The 17248-nt window shown below is 35.4% G+C and overlaps 1 protein-coding gene across 6 annotated transcripts in view; it reads left to right on the forward strand.

Annotated features, from left to right (window-relative positions):
- Positions 1–17248, forward strand: part of diaph2 (diaphanous-related formin 2) — a 1308662-nt gene that overhangs the window by 444077 nt on the left and 847337 nt on the right. For 4 of the 6 annotated variants that reach the window (XM_028815924.2, XM_051935345.1, XM_051935343.1 and 1 more), the window contains 3 exons: positions 5565–5629; positions 6837–6941; positions 9869–9931. In XM_028815924.2, coding sequence (XP_028671757.2) covers positions 5565–5629; positions 6837–6941; positions 9869–9931 — 233 coding nt within the window. The remainder of the gene's footprint in view (positions 1–5564; positions 5630–6836; positions 6942–9868; positions 9932–17248) is intronic. The other 2 variants (XM_051935346.1, XM_051935347.1) reach the window with 1 other exon arrangement.

Raw genomic sequence — 17248 nt, forward strand, 5'->3', positions numbered from 1 at the left:
CTGGAAATTCATTGTAACAGAATTTTACCTGTACTTTGCTTCTGCAACACATCATCTCGACTCCATATTCTACTGTTTGTCTGTCATCAGATGATTTTTAATGCCCTCCCAGAATCAAATCCAGGTTTAATGGTCAAGCTTTTTTGACTTAGAGTAACACCAGACATCTAGCAGCTCCTTGCGTCCCTACTCCCTTCGTCTTATCTACCTTTTATAGAGTGAAATTTACAAGATGGCTGCACAAGGGAATATTCTAAAAGGGAAGACATGGTCTCCTTCATTCCAGTCAAGGTGTTGTGAAATGCCTGTTTATTAATTTACAATTTTTTCTTCATGTCTTGCACGCAATTAAAACTCCAGATTTGGTCTTATACTCCAGGAATCTAATTTTAGTGTCAGAGGATTGATTTATTGTATCATTCAGGTTATGAGTGTTTATTTTGAATAATTTTCAGTACCATTGTGTTTGTAATGGGCATCTCCACTTTGTCCACTTATTGCAAGGTTAGCTTGCGGCTGTGGTTAAGGGCAGGTTTATGGGGATCACAGGCCAACATTAATCACTTAACAAGTTTAAAGGTCACCAATCAGAGCACTTACTAATCCAAGTTTGCAGACTGAAAAAAATTTTTTGCGTGGGACTTTTGATTATAGTAAGACCATTTTCAAGTATTCTTCTGGTATCAATCTTTGTTCTGTCTTTTCTCATGATCTTTGTCATAAAATTTGAGCTTCTCTTAAACACTACAGAGCAAAAAGAAGCACAAGCAGTTTTTTGAGACAAAGCAACAGAAAAGTCAAAGTCAGTACATAGCAAAAATCCCCCCCCAAAAAAACAGGAGAGCAAAAAACTTGAAACAACAGTAATTAGACATGAATCAAAATGCAAAGGTCAATACCAGAAGAATACCTGAAAAAGGTTTTACTGGAAGCAAAAGTAGAATTTAAAAAGCTCATTCCAGTCTGCTAACCTAGATTAGGAGGGGCTGTGATTGACCACCTTTTGGGCCATTACCTGTTACTTTCAGGTTGCGATCTCCGTTACCCTACCCCTAACAACAGCTTTAAGAAACCTAGCAGTGGATAGGCAAAAATAGACATGCCAGTTAAAAATAAAATGGCATCAGAAACTATCCAAATAAATATTCATAACCTGAATGATACATTAAATGAAAATTCTGATATGAAAATTAGCTTAGTGGGCTACAACATTCCCAATTGGGAGATTTAATTGAGTGAAAGACACAAAGAGAAATATACAGAAACTTAACAACACAAGGATCATGTGCTCTCCCTGGTGCTATGATGGAAGAGTGCTGGCCTTTTGCCGATCCTCTGTAGCCTTTCTGCCTTTTTTAACGTGTGGTTTGACAGTTTAGTCATCTCCTGGCATTTTGATCTATTTTGTCTCTAGGGATAATTTTCTGTTTAGGATATTTCTCTTTCCCTTTCTCTTCCACGATTACTGCCATCTATTTCATGTGTGGCACCTCATTCTTGTCTCCTTGTGTCTTTTGTGTTCCCTCATGACATGTACTTTTCTGTCATCTGTTTGTGTTTTTTTTTCCCACATCTTTAGTTGGTTGCTGTGAGGCATTATCTTGATATGTTCCACCTTACTGGTGACCTTGCCCGTAGCAACCAGTTGCGAAGTACTTCATCAGACCACAAAATATAGCCTTAGAACAACAGAATTTAGTGACAGCTATGTCTAATTTTCTGTAAAAATTAGACCAAGTAAGATTTTTGTTCATTTGTGCTCAACAGATTTTCATGTTACAGCTTATGCTGTGTTGTTATAAGCTATTCAACAATATTTAATGAGTATTAATTCCATGTGTAGCTGCGTTTACCCAAAATGCTTCATGGGATTCTAGCAAAAAGCTTGACACGCTGAAATGATTCCACAGACAAAACGTCTTCGTTTTAAAACAGTTCACACAAAAATAGACAAAAAATTGGTATTGCAAAGTAAAGAAAAGTTATTTTTAAGGCTTATATGTTTTGTTTGTTTCTTTAAGTTCTCTCATACAGTTGAACCATTTCTAGATGATCAGAAAACTATATGCTTATCCCATTTTCCTACTGTAAGTGGGTGTTTCCGTCCCTGCTTGCAATGAGACCTATTCTAAACAACTATAACTGACTTAATTAACTCAGTGTACCTCCGATATAGCAAGAAAGTTCTATCTCATATTACTTCTTCTTTCGGCTGCTCCCGTTAGGGGTTTCCACAGCGGATCATCTTTTTCCAAATCTTTCTGTCCTCTACATCTTGTTCTGTTACACCCATCACCTGCATGTCCTCTCTCACCACATCCATAAACCTGCTGTTAGGCCTTCCTCTTTTCCTTTTTTCTGGCAGCCCTATCCTTAACATCCTTCTCCCAATATACTAATCATCTCTCCTCTGCACATGTCCAAACCAGCACAATCTTGCCTCTCTGGCTTTGTCTCCCAACCGTCCAACTTGAGCTGACCTAATGTCCTCATTTCTAATCCTGTCCACCCTCGTCACTCCCAGTGCAAATCTTAACATCTTTAACTCTGCTACCTCCAGCTCTATCTCCTGCTTTCTGGTCAGTGCCACCATCTCCAACCCATATAACATAGCTGGTCTCACTACTGTCCTGTAGACCTTCTGTTTTACTCTTGCTGGTACTCTTCTGTCACAAATCACTTCTGACACTCTTCTCCACCCATTCCACCCTGAGGGCGTAAAAGAATATACCATATTCTAATAGCTTTCTTCTATAGGAGTCAAGCTAACACTATATGATTGTAACTTTAAGCCTTATCCTTCTAAGATCAGCTCTTACACCCTTGTATATACAGCAACTAAGTGGTATTTAAATAAATCCCACCATATACATTGCCACATACTGAATTTTTTGGGAGCCATAAATAAACAATCTACAAACTCTTTTTTTATTTTTAAATCAAGCACTGGGTAGCTCATTAGGCCAGTTCTGCATTAGTCCCATATGAATGCCAGTCTAGAAGTGTGCATGAGTGGGTCCTTTAATGGACTGACACCCTGTCAAAAATTGGGCCTTGCCTTGTGCCAATTGTGGGCTTCCTGTGACCAAGTATTGAAGTATGCAGGTTTGAGAATGTGATATTTTTTACTTAAGTGTTACTTTCTGAACAGTAGGAAGAGATAATGTAATGAAGAAACAGTGAAGATTAAAATCATTTCCTTATGGTGAAAAAAACTGTGTTGTCCTTGCACATACTGTATGCTGTTACTAAACCTCTGATATTTTATAGTAATGACTATTCCCTATTCAGGGATGAAAAATAAGAAACAATCCTGTCTTGGTAACATATGTTACAAACTACTGCACAGATGCTTTGATTAGGTATAAGTAATGGCACAATTATTAACTGTTAGGTTATTTAAAAAATCCCAACACATTTTCTTTTAATAATTTTTTTTAATTTAAAAGTAAACTTATTAGGCTAAAAAGCAACACAGCTGAACGGCACCTGATTAAGTCCAATTAAAAACAAATGCTTGTTTGAAGGATACATTGACTTTTGGTAAAGTTAAGAAAGAAGAAATAAATTCCATCTTTTAGATTTTTAATGTATATGAGAATAGCTTAATTGAAGATAGCAGTTTAAATTAGGCAAACACAGAGTTAAGGAGATAGTTTGCCAATATACTATATACCTGAAAAAAGATACATATCAATGCTTATGTAAAGTGTTAGGCACATTGTCAATAGCATGGATTTGTTGGCTCACCAGAACAGCCTAATTCAATGAATTGAATTTACACTGTAATATGATCTTTCAGTGACTAGTGAATCAACTGCTTGAATGAGCAGGTCGTTTTCCATTCCCTGACTGTTAGGAAACAGTAAGGACCTAATATTGATAAGTTAGAAAACTTTATAGATTTTTTGCAGTTGAATAGTTTTAATTAGTGGTTGGTGTGATGATTCCTTTTATTTGAGCATGAGGTTTTTATACTTTTACACACACTTTTACAAGCAGCCATAAAAAGATCTCTCCCTTCTCCAATTGTTTTGTGTTTTCCACAGAACTGACTACAAGAAAATGTAATCCTCTCATTAATGTTGTCATTATGCTGTTCAGCTTCTGATATATTGGCTGCATGATTGATATATTTACCAAAACAGAAGAGATCATTAGAGAAATTAATCCTTAGTACTTCATTAGTACCATCCTCTGGTAATTATGTGATTGTCCACATTTTGAAGGTTTTCTTTCTTTTTTTTTTTTATCATTGCTATGCTTAGCCAACATCAAATTGTATTAAAAAGTCATTCAGATAGAATTTCACATACTGTACATTTTTTTTTGGTTATTCACATTTTTTGCAGAAGCAGAAATAGGTTGAACAATTAAAACAGCAACATAAAAATGTTATATATTTTTAATTAATGACACAACATTCCCAGTCTTAGTTAGAGTTCTGGATAGTGGAGCCTGTGCTGGCAATGACATGCTCAAAACAAGATCTAGCCATAATAAGGTCACCAGTCCATAGCAGGGCCCTCTCACACAGAGGACATGTAGAATGACCGTGTCAATAATTATCAAAACACAAATTGCACAATAATTTGAAATTTTAATTTTACATTACCGATTGTAATATGCTACTTCTTTAATATTAAAACATTGTTTTGTCGTGGAATCACACAGCGATCAGTCATAGGTATCACATTTTGCACTGTGGTAACGGCCGGTGGTCAGCTGCAAGTCAAAACATTTGGATTACAGAAGCAGTTCCTAAAACATAACTTAAAGGGAGAACTCCCCTTATTGTTTGTGTAGGGACTTCCCTTGCCTATTTGTTTTCATGGACTGCCTGTATCTACTACAAAGTGGAGCATTTCCCAGTGGTGTCAGCTGGGCTTTCTCCTTCACTCAGTCCCCATCTTAATGTGCAGCACTGCCTCTAAACTCCATCTTTCCACAATATAAATACTGCTGACTATGCCAAGTGTTTCATCATGGATTCACACCATGATTTACCACCAGGTCGCAAATTTTGCCCTGTTGTAACTTCCAGTGGTCAGCTGTTAAACCGCAACATCTGGATGACAAAGGTCCCCAGCACCAGCTCGCTACAGCATCACCTAGGGGACTGCCTGTAGGCACAGCAAAGTGGAGAACTTCAGGTGATGTCAGCTGGGGACTCTCTCTATCTCTCACACACTCAGCCTCCATCCTACTGCACAGCACAATCTCTACATAGTCCATTAAAAACCTCTCAGCTTTTGTTTGAAAATACTTCCTTGTAGAATATTTTTGTAAGTGCCTTCCCCTAAATCAAAGATCAATTAGTTTAATGTTAATTATTGTTCTGTTCAGTTCATGCTGTTCAACCAATTTAGGATTTGTCCAGTCACCAAGTTAACTAGTCAATAACAATAACATTCAATAACATATCATCTTGCTATTTTCTCTTTTAAATTAGTGGCTATTGTGAGTTCATTTTGTACCCTACTTACTAAATATAATGCATTGATTCTGCAAAGCAATTTTCTCAATGTATTACTATTTTTATTATTACTACTATCTTCCCACAGATCAATTGGTGGACAAAGCCAAAGTAGAGGAAAGTGAACAGAGGGCAGAAGAGTTTTCCAAAAAGGTAAAACTATAAATCATTTCCCCATGAGATTGGTATTCCATGAATAAGACTCCTATCGAAAGCTTTTTTTCTTAAGCTCTGAGACAGAATATTGATTGTGCTGCTTTGATCAATAACTGGCAGCATAAGTACATGATCTGTATCAGTATTACATGGATCAATGTTGATGTACCAAGTCCATTCTGCTTAGTTGTTTGTACCTCATAGAGTTACTTCTTAAATGAGCAGAGACAAATTTTCACAATGTTTTACAGTTAGTGATCCCTAGAGAGAATAATAGTAATTTTGTTAATATATACATGTATATTATTACTATTCTCAATTTTAAAATGTTTCTAAATGTATCTTATGCTGGAATAAGTCTAAAATATCAAAAGGCATACATAACTTTACTTTAGACATTTATGCATTTACTTGTTAAAGTTTGACACAACCCCATTTGTGTTTAACATATCTGTATTAAATAAGTAAAGACATGAAATACATTTAATTCTTGCTCATGTAACCTGTTGACACAGGTTGTCATTGTGGTTTACTGGCCTGGCTCTCTGAATATGCTGTGACTGTTTTGCCATTGTGTGGGAACAATGTTGTTTCAGATAATGCATGAATGAATAATATTATTCATTGTAGTGATCATATTTGTTTTAAAGTGTATATAGTTTTATTACATAGAAGAAACTTATATAAGATATCTTTTCTAATATTGAGTGCAAGAAATCATTTCAACAATTGAAAGCATCTGTTGCAGCTGCAGTATACTTAGTGAATGGCAAATAAAAGTATGTTCCACTATAATTAAGACTATTCATGAGAACTGATTCTGGACTGAATAGTACAAGTAACTTTTGAATACTGTAGTCATTTGTTCTAGTATACTAGCATCCAACCATGCTGTACTAGGTGTACAATCTAAACTGATTATTTCCCACATACCCACCAAGCAGGAGACTGAATAGGAGATATCAGCAATACAGTAATGAACTGGCACAAATTACAGTGTTGAAAATGAATATGAGAGCATCATCATTCAAAATAAATACATGAAGACATATTAAATTAAAGAGTAAGTGAAAGTAGAACAGGAACAGAATGAGAAAAGCATTTTAATCCCATCGCTTCATCTGACCTATTGTTAAAGGCTTCCAGGGATGATTTAATGTAGCATAAAGATGGATGACTGTGTTTGTCATGGTGATTGTTGCAGTTTGATGAAGAGTTCACAGCTCGACAGGAGGCGCAGGCAGAGCTGCAGAAACAAGCGGAGAAAATCAAAGACCTTGAAAAACAGATTCAGACACTGCAGGAACAGGTAATGGGAATATAAACTACAGGGCTTTATCAGTGGAAAATTGCCTAGGTGGAAATTATAAATCGCTAAAAATTATTATTTTTCTTTTGATGTCTGTATGTGTGTATAGGTATGTTTTATATACCTTTATACAAAAGAAAGTGTTATGTTACTGTCAGGATATCTGCTTATGTCATCTCTTCTTGACATCACACCATGTGTTGGCATTGGTTTGTTGTACTGAGGACCAGCTCTGCTACCAAACCACATAATATACAGCTAGGCGCCTGAAAGTTTACATTCTATGACTGATCAAGGGCAAAGATTGTCATTATTAATAATTCTGTTATAGATTATAAAAATATTGAAATTATTATCTCTTTGTAGATTTTAATTTTTGTAAAATATGTAGTAATCCAGGTATCTATCCACAAATCTATTCAATCTGGAAAACACCTCTCTATCCACTCTACCTGTGTATCTGTCCATGCATCCTTATAACCCATCCAGTCTCCCAGCTGCTGACTCTTTTCTTCCCATCTCATGCACAGCTCACTTGTTCATCTGCACATCTGTCTATCTGTCCATCCATGATTCCCAACCCCCAGCCCATTCATTTTAGTACCCCTTTTTCTGGTTTAGACTTTAGTGCTAATCAGTCATCTAAACAGTCAATTACTTTCCAAAACAAAGAAGCAGGTAATGGGTAAAACATGCTTCAGTTATTTATGCATTTAAAAAATAGGACACATCTTGAAACATAATATCTTGATTTATAATGACAACAGAAGTACCTTGTCAGTTTTCTAACATACTCTATTCCTGTGTATGCTTTCAAAAAGCAGCAATATTAACACAAATGTGCTACCATCACAGCTGTATATTTGGTACGGTAGCCTTCTCTTTAGGTGTTCATTGGCCTTGTCTTTAATGTCTTTGACATCTAAGCTAAATACATGTATTTACTGTTTTATGTTTGCTATATTTATTGAATTATCAGTTATCTTATGGTTCTAATTTAGTTCTGTATGGTTGAATTTATTGCTCTCTGCTTTTATATTTCCACAATGAAGATAAAAGTCACAAGCTTGTAAGTGAACTGAAACATATCTCTCACTATAATGTATCATTGGTTGTTCAAGTAAAACTACCCCTCTTCTGATGTTCTTTATAAACTAGCAGCAGCCCTCAGTCAAAGCATTTTAATGTAGCATTGCACTTTTAGATGTCATCTTTGTGCTTTCTTTTAGCTTTATTTTAGGATGATATGTAAAGATTACACTTGCTACTCACTCTCATCACGTGAACCCCTTTATATATGATAAATAACATTTGCAACAAAATCAAAACAAATTACAAAGAATCTGGCTTTATTTTCAAATATAGTAATGCTATACCTGCATGGTATGGGTAATATCCATAGACAGAAACAAAGCAGGTTGTGCTGCTGGTTATTACTGCTAGGAGGCATATGCTGTTATTATTAATAATACATGACTAGAATCAAAGCCTTTTCAAATTAGAAGAAAAAGGGAAAAATCCACCATCAAAAATATGAGCTTGTTAAGGCAGCCCACGTTTATATGTTTGAATTATTTGTAAAGTTTATTTTTTAATGTGTCCCCATTTTGAGCTTTGAAAATATACTTGCATATAGACAGCATTCCTAATGTTTTTGTTGGATTGATGTCTACTGCTGACACAAGTTTTTTGTCAGCCACAGTTAACTAGAATAATGTGTGTTAAACATGAAAGTCCCAAAAATATACTGTAAGTAGTTGAGGAAAAACTTAAGCACTTGTAAAGTGTGTAATTGAAAGCATTAGTTTACTGTCTACCAGCAGCCTTAAAGTGCTTCATTATTTCTATATTGTGATTTACACGCTTTCTCATTAAACTGTGCAATGTTGTAATATTGTAATACTGGGCTCCCAACACATACTGTGCACTTTCTAATTTTAAACAGTTTCATTCCCGCTGATAGCCGAAAGTGCTACATTTTTTTCATACTGCAGACTAATTGAAGTTTGGGATTCAAAGCAAATCCCATCCATTATGGAGACAAAGTCTTCATGTGAAAATCAATAACCGGCATATTTAGAAGAGAGAGAGAGAGGCAGACAGAAAAAGAAGATGTAGCTACATAGAACATATAGAAGGGAAATGCACTGAGGGCAAAGCACTGAATTAATATTTAATATTACTTTCCTGGTGATTTTTATGATGAAAATACTTTGGCATGGCAAGTGCTGGAATGTACACTCAGTTTTCAGCATATCAGATCACATCAACATTGCCTTTCTTTGTCGTCAGTTAATTTTTACTTCTAATAGGGACATGGCCACAAAGGCTAAATAAAGCATTGAAGACGGGTGAGCTATGTTCTGTGATTTATATAGCTCAACAAACAGATTATGTGCAGTTAAGTAGTTGTATCATTTTTTTATTTATTTATTTTCTTCCAAGAGCTGAGGAAAAGAAACATAAAAAATAAATTATATGTGGGTGAGTGGAAATGAACTGCACAGTGTACTTAGTTAATGTACTAGAACAGGAAAAAACAATTATACATCTTTTCCACCTCATGAAGGACTTTTTCTGTTTGATCAGGTTCTTCCCTGACAGCACTGGTAAATATAAAGGAGTATTTAACACTGAAATGCCTTTTAGACTAATGGTAAACTTATCTGTTTCATTAAAAGAGATTTGTAATAGTGCCACACACTTATTTGGAAAGATGCCATGACAGGAATCCTTTATGCTTCTTTAATCAGAGTGAGCACATCATGTTCTGTATGATCATCTAAATCTTCTTCTTTTTTCCCCACTTATCACTTACTGATCCATGAAGGATTTTGCGCGTGTGTGTGTGTTTGCCTCGACAGTAATAAAGAATATTGTTAATTGTCTGCTTAATGTGTCTATATGTCTGTCTTATGTCTGTCTAGCTAGCTAGTCAGAGAAATAGAGTGAAAGAGCTCCTTCTGAAAACCTGTGAAACTGATGGGCAGGTGGGTATTGTTACTGTATGCATGTAAACGCACCACTTTGTGCAGCAAGTTTTTTGTTCATTTTTTTTTTGTGTTTGTTTATTTCGTTTAACAATTTCTTTGCATGATTTATACATTTTTATTACTTACTGTACTATTATTATACTTTTTATGCAGTATGTACACACACAGACTTTCAGTCTATTCATATAAGTAACTACGTTTATAGAGCAAATTAGAGTAATCATATAGTACCACAGAACACTGTAGCCACACTCTCCAGAAAGTACAGTACGTTTGCCTATTTCAATGATATATGTCTTTCAGGTTCAGCCTGGGTGATTGTTGTGTACACGATTATGCCCGGCGATAGACTGGCACTACATCTACAGCACATTCCTGCCTTCCTGCCTGTTACAGTAGGCGGCTCCACCCCATGTGATCCTATAACAGGATATAACAGATTTGAGAAATGAATAGATGGATTGTTAAATTTAATTATAAAAGGCCAAAACAAATAAACACTATTGAGCCACAGGAGCACATATAATGAAACGTACAGAACTGAAGGCCCAGTTTGTTAAAAAACAACATGCTTGTATCATTCTAAACTTAAAATAGTTTCTTTTTAAAAGAAGAAAGTCTTAATTCTTTAAGCAACATTTCTAAATGGTAGTTTTAAAAATCCTGTGGGTTTAAAATATTTTAAGTGTCATCTAGGTTATTTACGAAAAACTGAGCTTGCAAATTGAAATGCACTCTATAAAATATTAAATGCAATCATTTTTAAAAGTTCTTTTGTTATGGAATATTTTATTACTGTAATGATTCATTTTCCAAACCAGTTTAATCTGGTTAGAGTGTCATTCTAGGTTGGAGCCTTTTCCAGAACCAGTGAGTGAAAGGCAGGACCCAAGCACAGCCGTGCAACAGGTGACACCTCAGCACCACACTAGTTAGAATGGAACGGTGTGAGGTTTTTATGGTGGCTGGATCCTGCCACCAACCCCTAAATTTTCCCTTGCAAGGTTAATGTCTTACACATAACAGAGCAATTGCAGGTTAAGGGCCTTGCTTAAAGGTCCAACGGAGTAGAATCACCTCTGGCATTTATAGGATTCAAACCAGGGACCTTCCGATAGCCAGTGCAAATCCCTAGCCTCAGAGCCACCACTCTGCAGATAATTTAGGAAAAGAAAAGCAATAAAAACACCTGGACAAAATCCCACACAGGCAATGGAAGAATGTCCAAATTTCACAATGACAGTGACTGGGCTATTCATACACAGTGGGCCTTTAAGGAACCGAAATGCTCTGCAACATGATGTGTGATGTGATGAGCACATTATAATTTACTGTACCCCGAAAAAGAGCAATCTATTTTCGTCTCTGCAAGTCAAATATTTAATCATTATGGGTGTGTTTACATACATTACAAAAGTGTGCCTGCCATGTAAGAGATTACCAGGGACAAGGGTACCACCAGGATGACAAAGAGCAAAGTCAAGCAGAAGAGAACCTCATAAGCAGTATGAGAGGTCCTGCATATGCAGACATGTTAATGCAGGAGTCATGACATGATATTAAACCCTGAGTGTCTGACATGTGCACTGGAATAGCAGTAGGCCGGAACAGTGGTTCAGGAGAAGGGAGATGCAGTCTGTATGAGAATATGAAAAGTTCCTGTTTTTAAGGGATATTTAACTATTTCTAACAATTTGGAGAGATTGTTCTGTTATTCTGGACTTGGAGGGTTGCAAAGAGGGCACTGTGCTATTTGTATACTGTATAAGTGGAAGCCGTGAGACTATTTGCTGACATCTGCCATCTAATTGGAGGTAACTGGCTTCCAGCAAACCCTTTAAGATCATACCCCATAAAGGGCAACATGCTTCCTGTCGTTACAGTGTACTGCCCCTCTCTCAATCCTCTATGATTTCTCTCTGTCCAAGGAGAGTTAAGCATTCCTGTCTGCTGAGCCAATAACAATATAACCCCCTTAAAGTGATTTCTCCCTCTCTAGCCATGTTTCAGCTGGATCTGTTGTGTTCTGTTCACCAAATGGTTCCATCAGAGCACATAGTCCAATTCCAAGGCTTACTGTGCACTGCTGGTACCCTTTTTCCTGCACTAGTTTGATGGCATGTGTTGTCACTGCCAGTATGTCTTGTATTTGATGTTTTTTGTGTTGCTTGCTATACTTTCAAGGTTCTCTCTTTGTGTTCCAGTGATGCATTTGTTGTGTATGTTTTGTGTTTTTTTAGATATTGTATGGTTCAATGATAACCTTGTTCAGCTTACCCTATTTATACCTCCTCTGATTTAACTGTGAAAGGACAAAAGTACTAAGTTGACACACGTAACACTCTGGTGTGAACATGGACATGCAGGCGCTTAGACTTGTATCTTTATCTGATATAGGTTAAACCTCTCTGATAGCAACTTTGATCTAAAAATTCCCAGAGAGATATCTGTAATTAAGAATCCCATATTAGGAGTGTTTTTAAAATTTGTTTAATATAATGGTTGACTGTTGCCACAAGCAAGGTTACTGCTTCAGTGCTCAGTGCTATTAAGGTGGATTAATCAAGTCTGAGAAATTGAACATCCAGGTTAATTTGAGAAATGCAGTAGAGCTTGCATTCACCTTATAGGTTGTATAATGCCATTGATACAGATAATGGTAAATTGAATTTTTTTTGGCTTAATTTCACATTTTTCTTTTGATGAGTGGTATAAAGAACATCTACAAATGTTTCTGTCACACGTTTTAATTAGATCTTGAACATCTAAACTCACATATCATCTGAGACACTACTTTACAAGAAACCTAAATAGTATTAAGCAACTTGATTCAGTAGAATATGAGCCTTTTGGTGGTGAGAAGAGAGTTGTACTTTCCATTTGTTACTTTAAGACTGTAGTACTAGGGTACTGAAGAAGGGCCCTGAGTTGCCTCGAAAGCTTACATTTTGTAATCTTTTTAGTTAGCCAATAAAAGGTGTCATTTTGCTTGACTTTTCATTACTTTAAGACTATAAGGCAAAACTAAAAAAGATACAGTATATTAGAACAGGTTGCCTTCCAAAATAAATATTGCAAAATAAAGGATAGCTAATGCATGGTAGGCAGAGTGCAGTAAGAGATCCCATTGGAATATGTCACACAGTGAAACTTCTCCTTGTCAACCCCACCTTGAGACATCTGCCACTTTTCAGTGGCTCACACTGCCATAACAGCTGTCTCCATGTCTCCAGAGTGTCTCAAAGCTTGTTACCCCGGCTCCAGATCATTTGGCTGTCAAGAGACGCATTTCCACAACTCCCAACTAAATTTCTAACCAAAATTATTTTCTTCTAGTTCTGCATTTTCCATTTTCTCTTTCTCTTTATCAGCAGCTGTAAACATTTCACTGCAAGAATACTAAGACTTACAGATGATGTTTTGTAGATATAAGAGATGATTACTTACAAATGTTATAGTGGTGTGGCAACTGCTTCTGTGACATACACAGTTAATGGTGTGTAGCAGCTGGACAAAAGTGTGCCTTGGAACTTAGCTGTAGTTAAATTGTCAGTAAAGGGTTACCAGTCTGAAAGTTCTGATGTATCTTTCCTGCTGACTTTTGTTTGATAGTACATACAGTTTTGATACATGGACATCCTTTTGAAAGATTTGAGTTATTGTGTGTAATTTGATTTATTTTACTGGATTGAGATGCCTGATTTGTTTAACACTGTCAAGTAAGTAATTAAAATGTATTTAAATAAACATTATGTGTGATTTATTAGAAGTATTTAAGCAATACTGGACTTAATACTGTATCATTTTCAAAATGTCACATAATTCATGTCACCAAAATCTATCATGCATGGGTAAAGTAGATCTTATGCACATGCATGTTAAAGATATATTTTACTGTTAAGTTTTTGTATAGTAAAGCCATTACAAGTTATATTCTTCGCATTTAACCTAATCTTTCTGAATTAATGAGGCATTTAATTTCCAAAGTAGCTCTTTAGTCCATTTTTTAATAAATCCCAGTAACACTTGTTTATTAGCAGGGCTCGTTTTATATGTATATACAGTAAGAGTTTTTTCAATCACCACTGTGATGAAAAAGTCCAAATCAGCTACACATGGAGGCATTGGCTGCCATAATGAGTTTATTCCTGTGAGGCTCTGTTTACATTTTAATAAATACTTTATTAAATTGTACATAAAGATAATTTGTTTAAGACTGACAAATTTAATCTCCAAACTGGTAATGTAAACAGTTTAATTTGTTCAATTTTATTACCAAATTAAAGAAATTAAATTTTTTTCATTGTTCTCATTTCCGACTTGGATGATGATTAACCCTTAGTCTTTTGCTGTTGCCCTGTGCTACAGTCTACAATCCTGGGGTCTTCTCCTTGTTTTTGTGAGAATGCTTTTTTTTTCATGCACATCTAAGAGGGATTCACTTTTCTTATTGACTGATTACTTTCCACTGCATGCTTTTGTGTGTTCCCCATCATGTAAGTGCTGGTAAAGGGAAATAGAGAGAGAGGTGCCCAGTAATACACTTTGATAGGTGTAATTTTAACATACTTTCTTTTTGATTGTTGGATAAAATCCAAGTTATTTTTACCTATTCTAACGTGGTAGTAGTTTATCATTGAAACACTTCATTTTTGAAATACTCCCCAGTAAGCTTAATACACATACAGTGTTAGAATGACAATACAAGCAATCAAAAATTAATCAATCTATTTTTTTTGAAGATTACTTTATAAGTAGAAACTTTAGAGCTAAATTGTGCTACAGTATTTAGTCACGGATATTGCAGATTCATAAGTGATTAATTAACGTTCATTTTCTTTGATATTTCTGGTGTAACATTACAACTACAAAGCTAAATAATTGCATTTACAAGACTTCCCATTAGATAAATGGCTACCATTTTTGTTTAAACAAATTTTTGTAATTAGAAGGCAATTCTTACCATTAATAAGTTATGAGTTATTGTTCCTGCCTCTGTTCTTCTACATTAGTAATGTCTGTTAGTGTACAGAGTATTTCACAAATTCTTTAACAAAATGTTGTTCAAACTGAATTGGATTAGCATAAGTTGACCTTTCGTTTCTCTATTTCTATTGAAATAGCTACTTTATGACTGAAATACAAGTTAGCCACTCCAAATTTTGGTATTTTGTTGCTCTCAGTTCATTTTACTTTATTTAAGAGAAAAATAAAAACATTTAAGTGTGAATGTCATAAACAAGATGCTGTAATGTAGGTAAAATATATGTCAGATAAACCACTGTGCATTAGAAGCTAAAGAAAGAATCTTTTTGAAGTGCTTAAAGAATAAAAACAACTTCTTTTTTGTTGTTTCAGAGATGGCAGACAGGTAAACATTGAATTAAACTAAAAGTTCCATGTATAGTAAATTTTTCTTGTGATTTGTAAAATAACTGAGACAAAAATGACAGCCATTAGCAAAGGCCAATTGCATATGAAGATCTTCACTTTGGTTGGGGCAGTCTTATTAAACAATGCTATTGTGTTTGCATTTTTTCTTTAGTGTTAAAAACAGACTGTTATCTTATAAAATAAAAACCCCTTAATCAAGCCTTAATTGCGGGGAAAAAATGATATTAACAATATTAAGTAATCACATCAAAATCAGCAACTATTTGTTTGTTTAGTCATTTGCTAGAACAAAGTACTTAAATTACTTTTTTAGAGTATGAATTCTTACTACAGAATAGTACAATGCACAGCACATATTGGCTGTTTGATGAGCAACTGGAAACTTTGAAGAGCAATGGACTTGCAACGTATCTTTTAAACATCCATATAACTGTGTAGAAAAAAGAAAAAAGGTTTTCAAATCTAAAGTTCCCAGTTAATATTTTGAGTTATAGTTGCTTTTGGACATTAGTGGTCCCTAACAAACTCATTTGCAGTTATGGTTTGCATTGCCCCTATCTCTGCTGAAGGGTTAAGTTTAATATCACTTACATACCATGGGAAGTGCTCTCTTAAGGCAATGTCATGCTAATCAGGAGCCTAAATGAACAAGTTAGTTAATGCGTTGGCAGCGGCAGGCCATTAGGAAGCCTGACGTGTAAGGCAGATGCTCCCCATTTTTGACCCCTGTTACTGGTTGATCAATTCCTGGTCATGGTTTGTAATGTTCATCAACAGTGTTATGCCCACACTGAGGCATAATGGCTTTTTCAAAGCAGGCTTGAAGGTAGGGTTATACTGTGTAAGATGCTTGAAAAACCTACACTCTTTTTTTGAAGAAAAAAAAAGAAAAGGTGCTAAGATTATGTGCAACCTTTAGAGTGTAGTAACAACTTATTAACATTCTGTCTGCAAAATGGTAGGTGTTGGGAGTGAGGGTGTTATAAAGAGGCAGCATGAGCTGTAGAATACTAAACTCAGTCAGACGGCTCAGTGGGCCATTGAATAAGAAAATGATGCCGCTCTAATTTACCAGCTAATTTGCTTTCATTCTCCTGCATTCATCTTAAATGGAGAGGTAGTGCACAGTGACCCAGAGATTGACAGATGCATAATCATTCTTATATTCCAGTGTTCAGGAATTCAACCGTATGTTTTCAAACTTACAAGCAGCACAATTTGCATTTGCCTCTTCGATAAAACAATGAATAAATTGAAAGCTAAATTACCAATGTATAAAAAAAAAAAAAAAAACAGTTGTGATGGTTTAACAGAATATTAATTGATCTCCAGAGGACAATTATGTAGTGTGGTAGTTTAAGTGAGATATGCAGCGTTTTTACAGAATCAGCTGTTTCCTTTTTTTAAGCCATGGTTAACTTATTTTATTAGGTCTTTGTTTCTTGCTAAATAATTCAGTAGTACTAGTCCATATTGTTATTTTGTTTAACAATATTTTTGAACAGGAGATCACACAGAATGTTCTTAATGTAAATGATATTTACGCCAAAGTAGTTGAGCTGCATGTACCCTTTTTGAAGATGTATACATTCTCACCAATACTTTTAGTTACCCACTCAAAATGGAGTCTGCCCCTTTATCTTAGAATACCAGACGAGTGCAGTCAAGCAGCCTTCTTCCACACTCCACATGGAGACCAGGAGATGGCTTTGAAGACAGAATGACATTGTGAACTGCACATTCTGTTTCAGAAGCTAATTTCCGTTGGCCAAGTATCACTGAAATGTAATTTATATTTTAATTTTCCCTGTAATTTACATAAAGCAAAACCTATTTCAGTCCAAAATGTCATTTTTACATGCCCTGTTTTTGTTCATTCTAATCTCATTTTACAGCAGCCCACCCTTCTTTTCACAATGT

The sequence above is a fragment of the Erpetoichthys calabaricus genome, chromosome 12, assembly GCF_900747795.2.
Source record: "Erpetoichthys calabaricus chromosome 12, fErpCal1.3, whole genome shotgun sequence".
Lineage (NCBI taxonomy): Eukaryota > Metazoa > Chordata > Cladistia > Polypteriformes > Polypteridae > Erpetoichthys > Erpetoichthys calabaricus.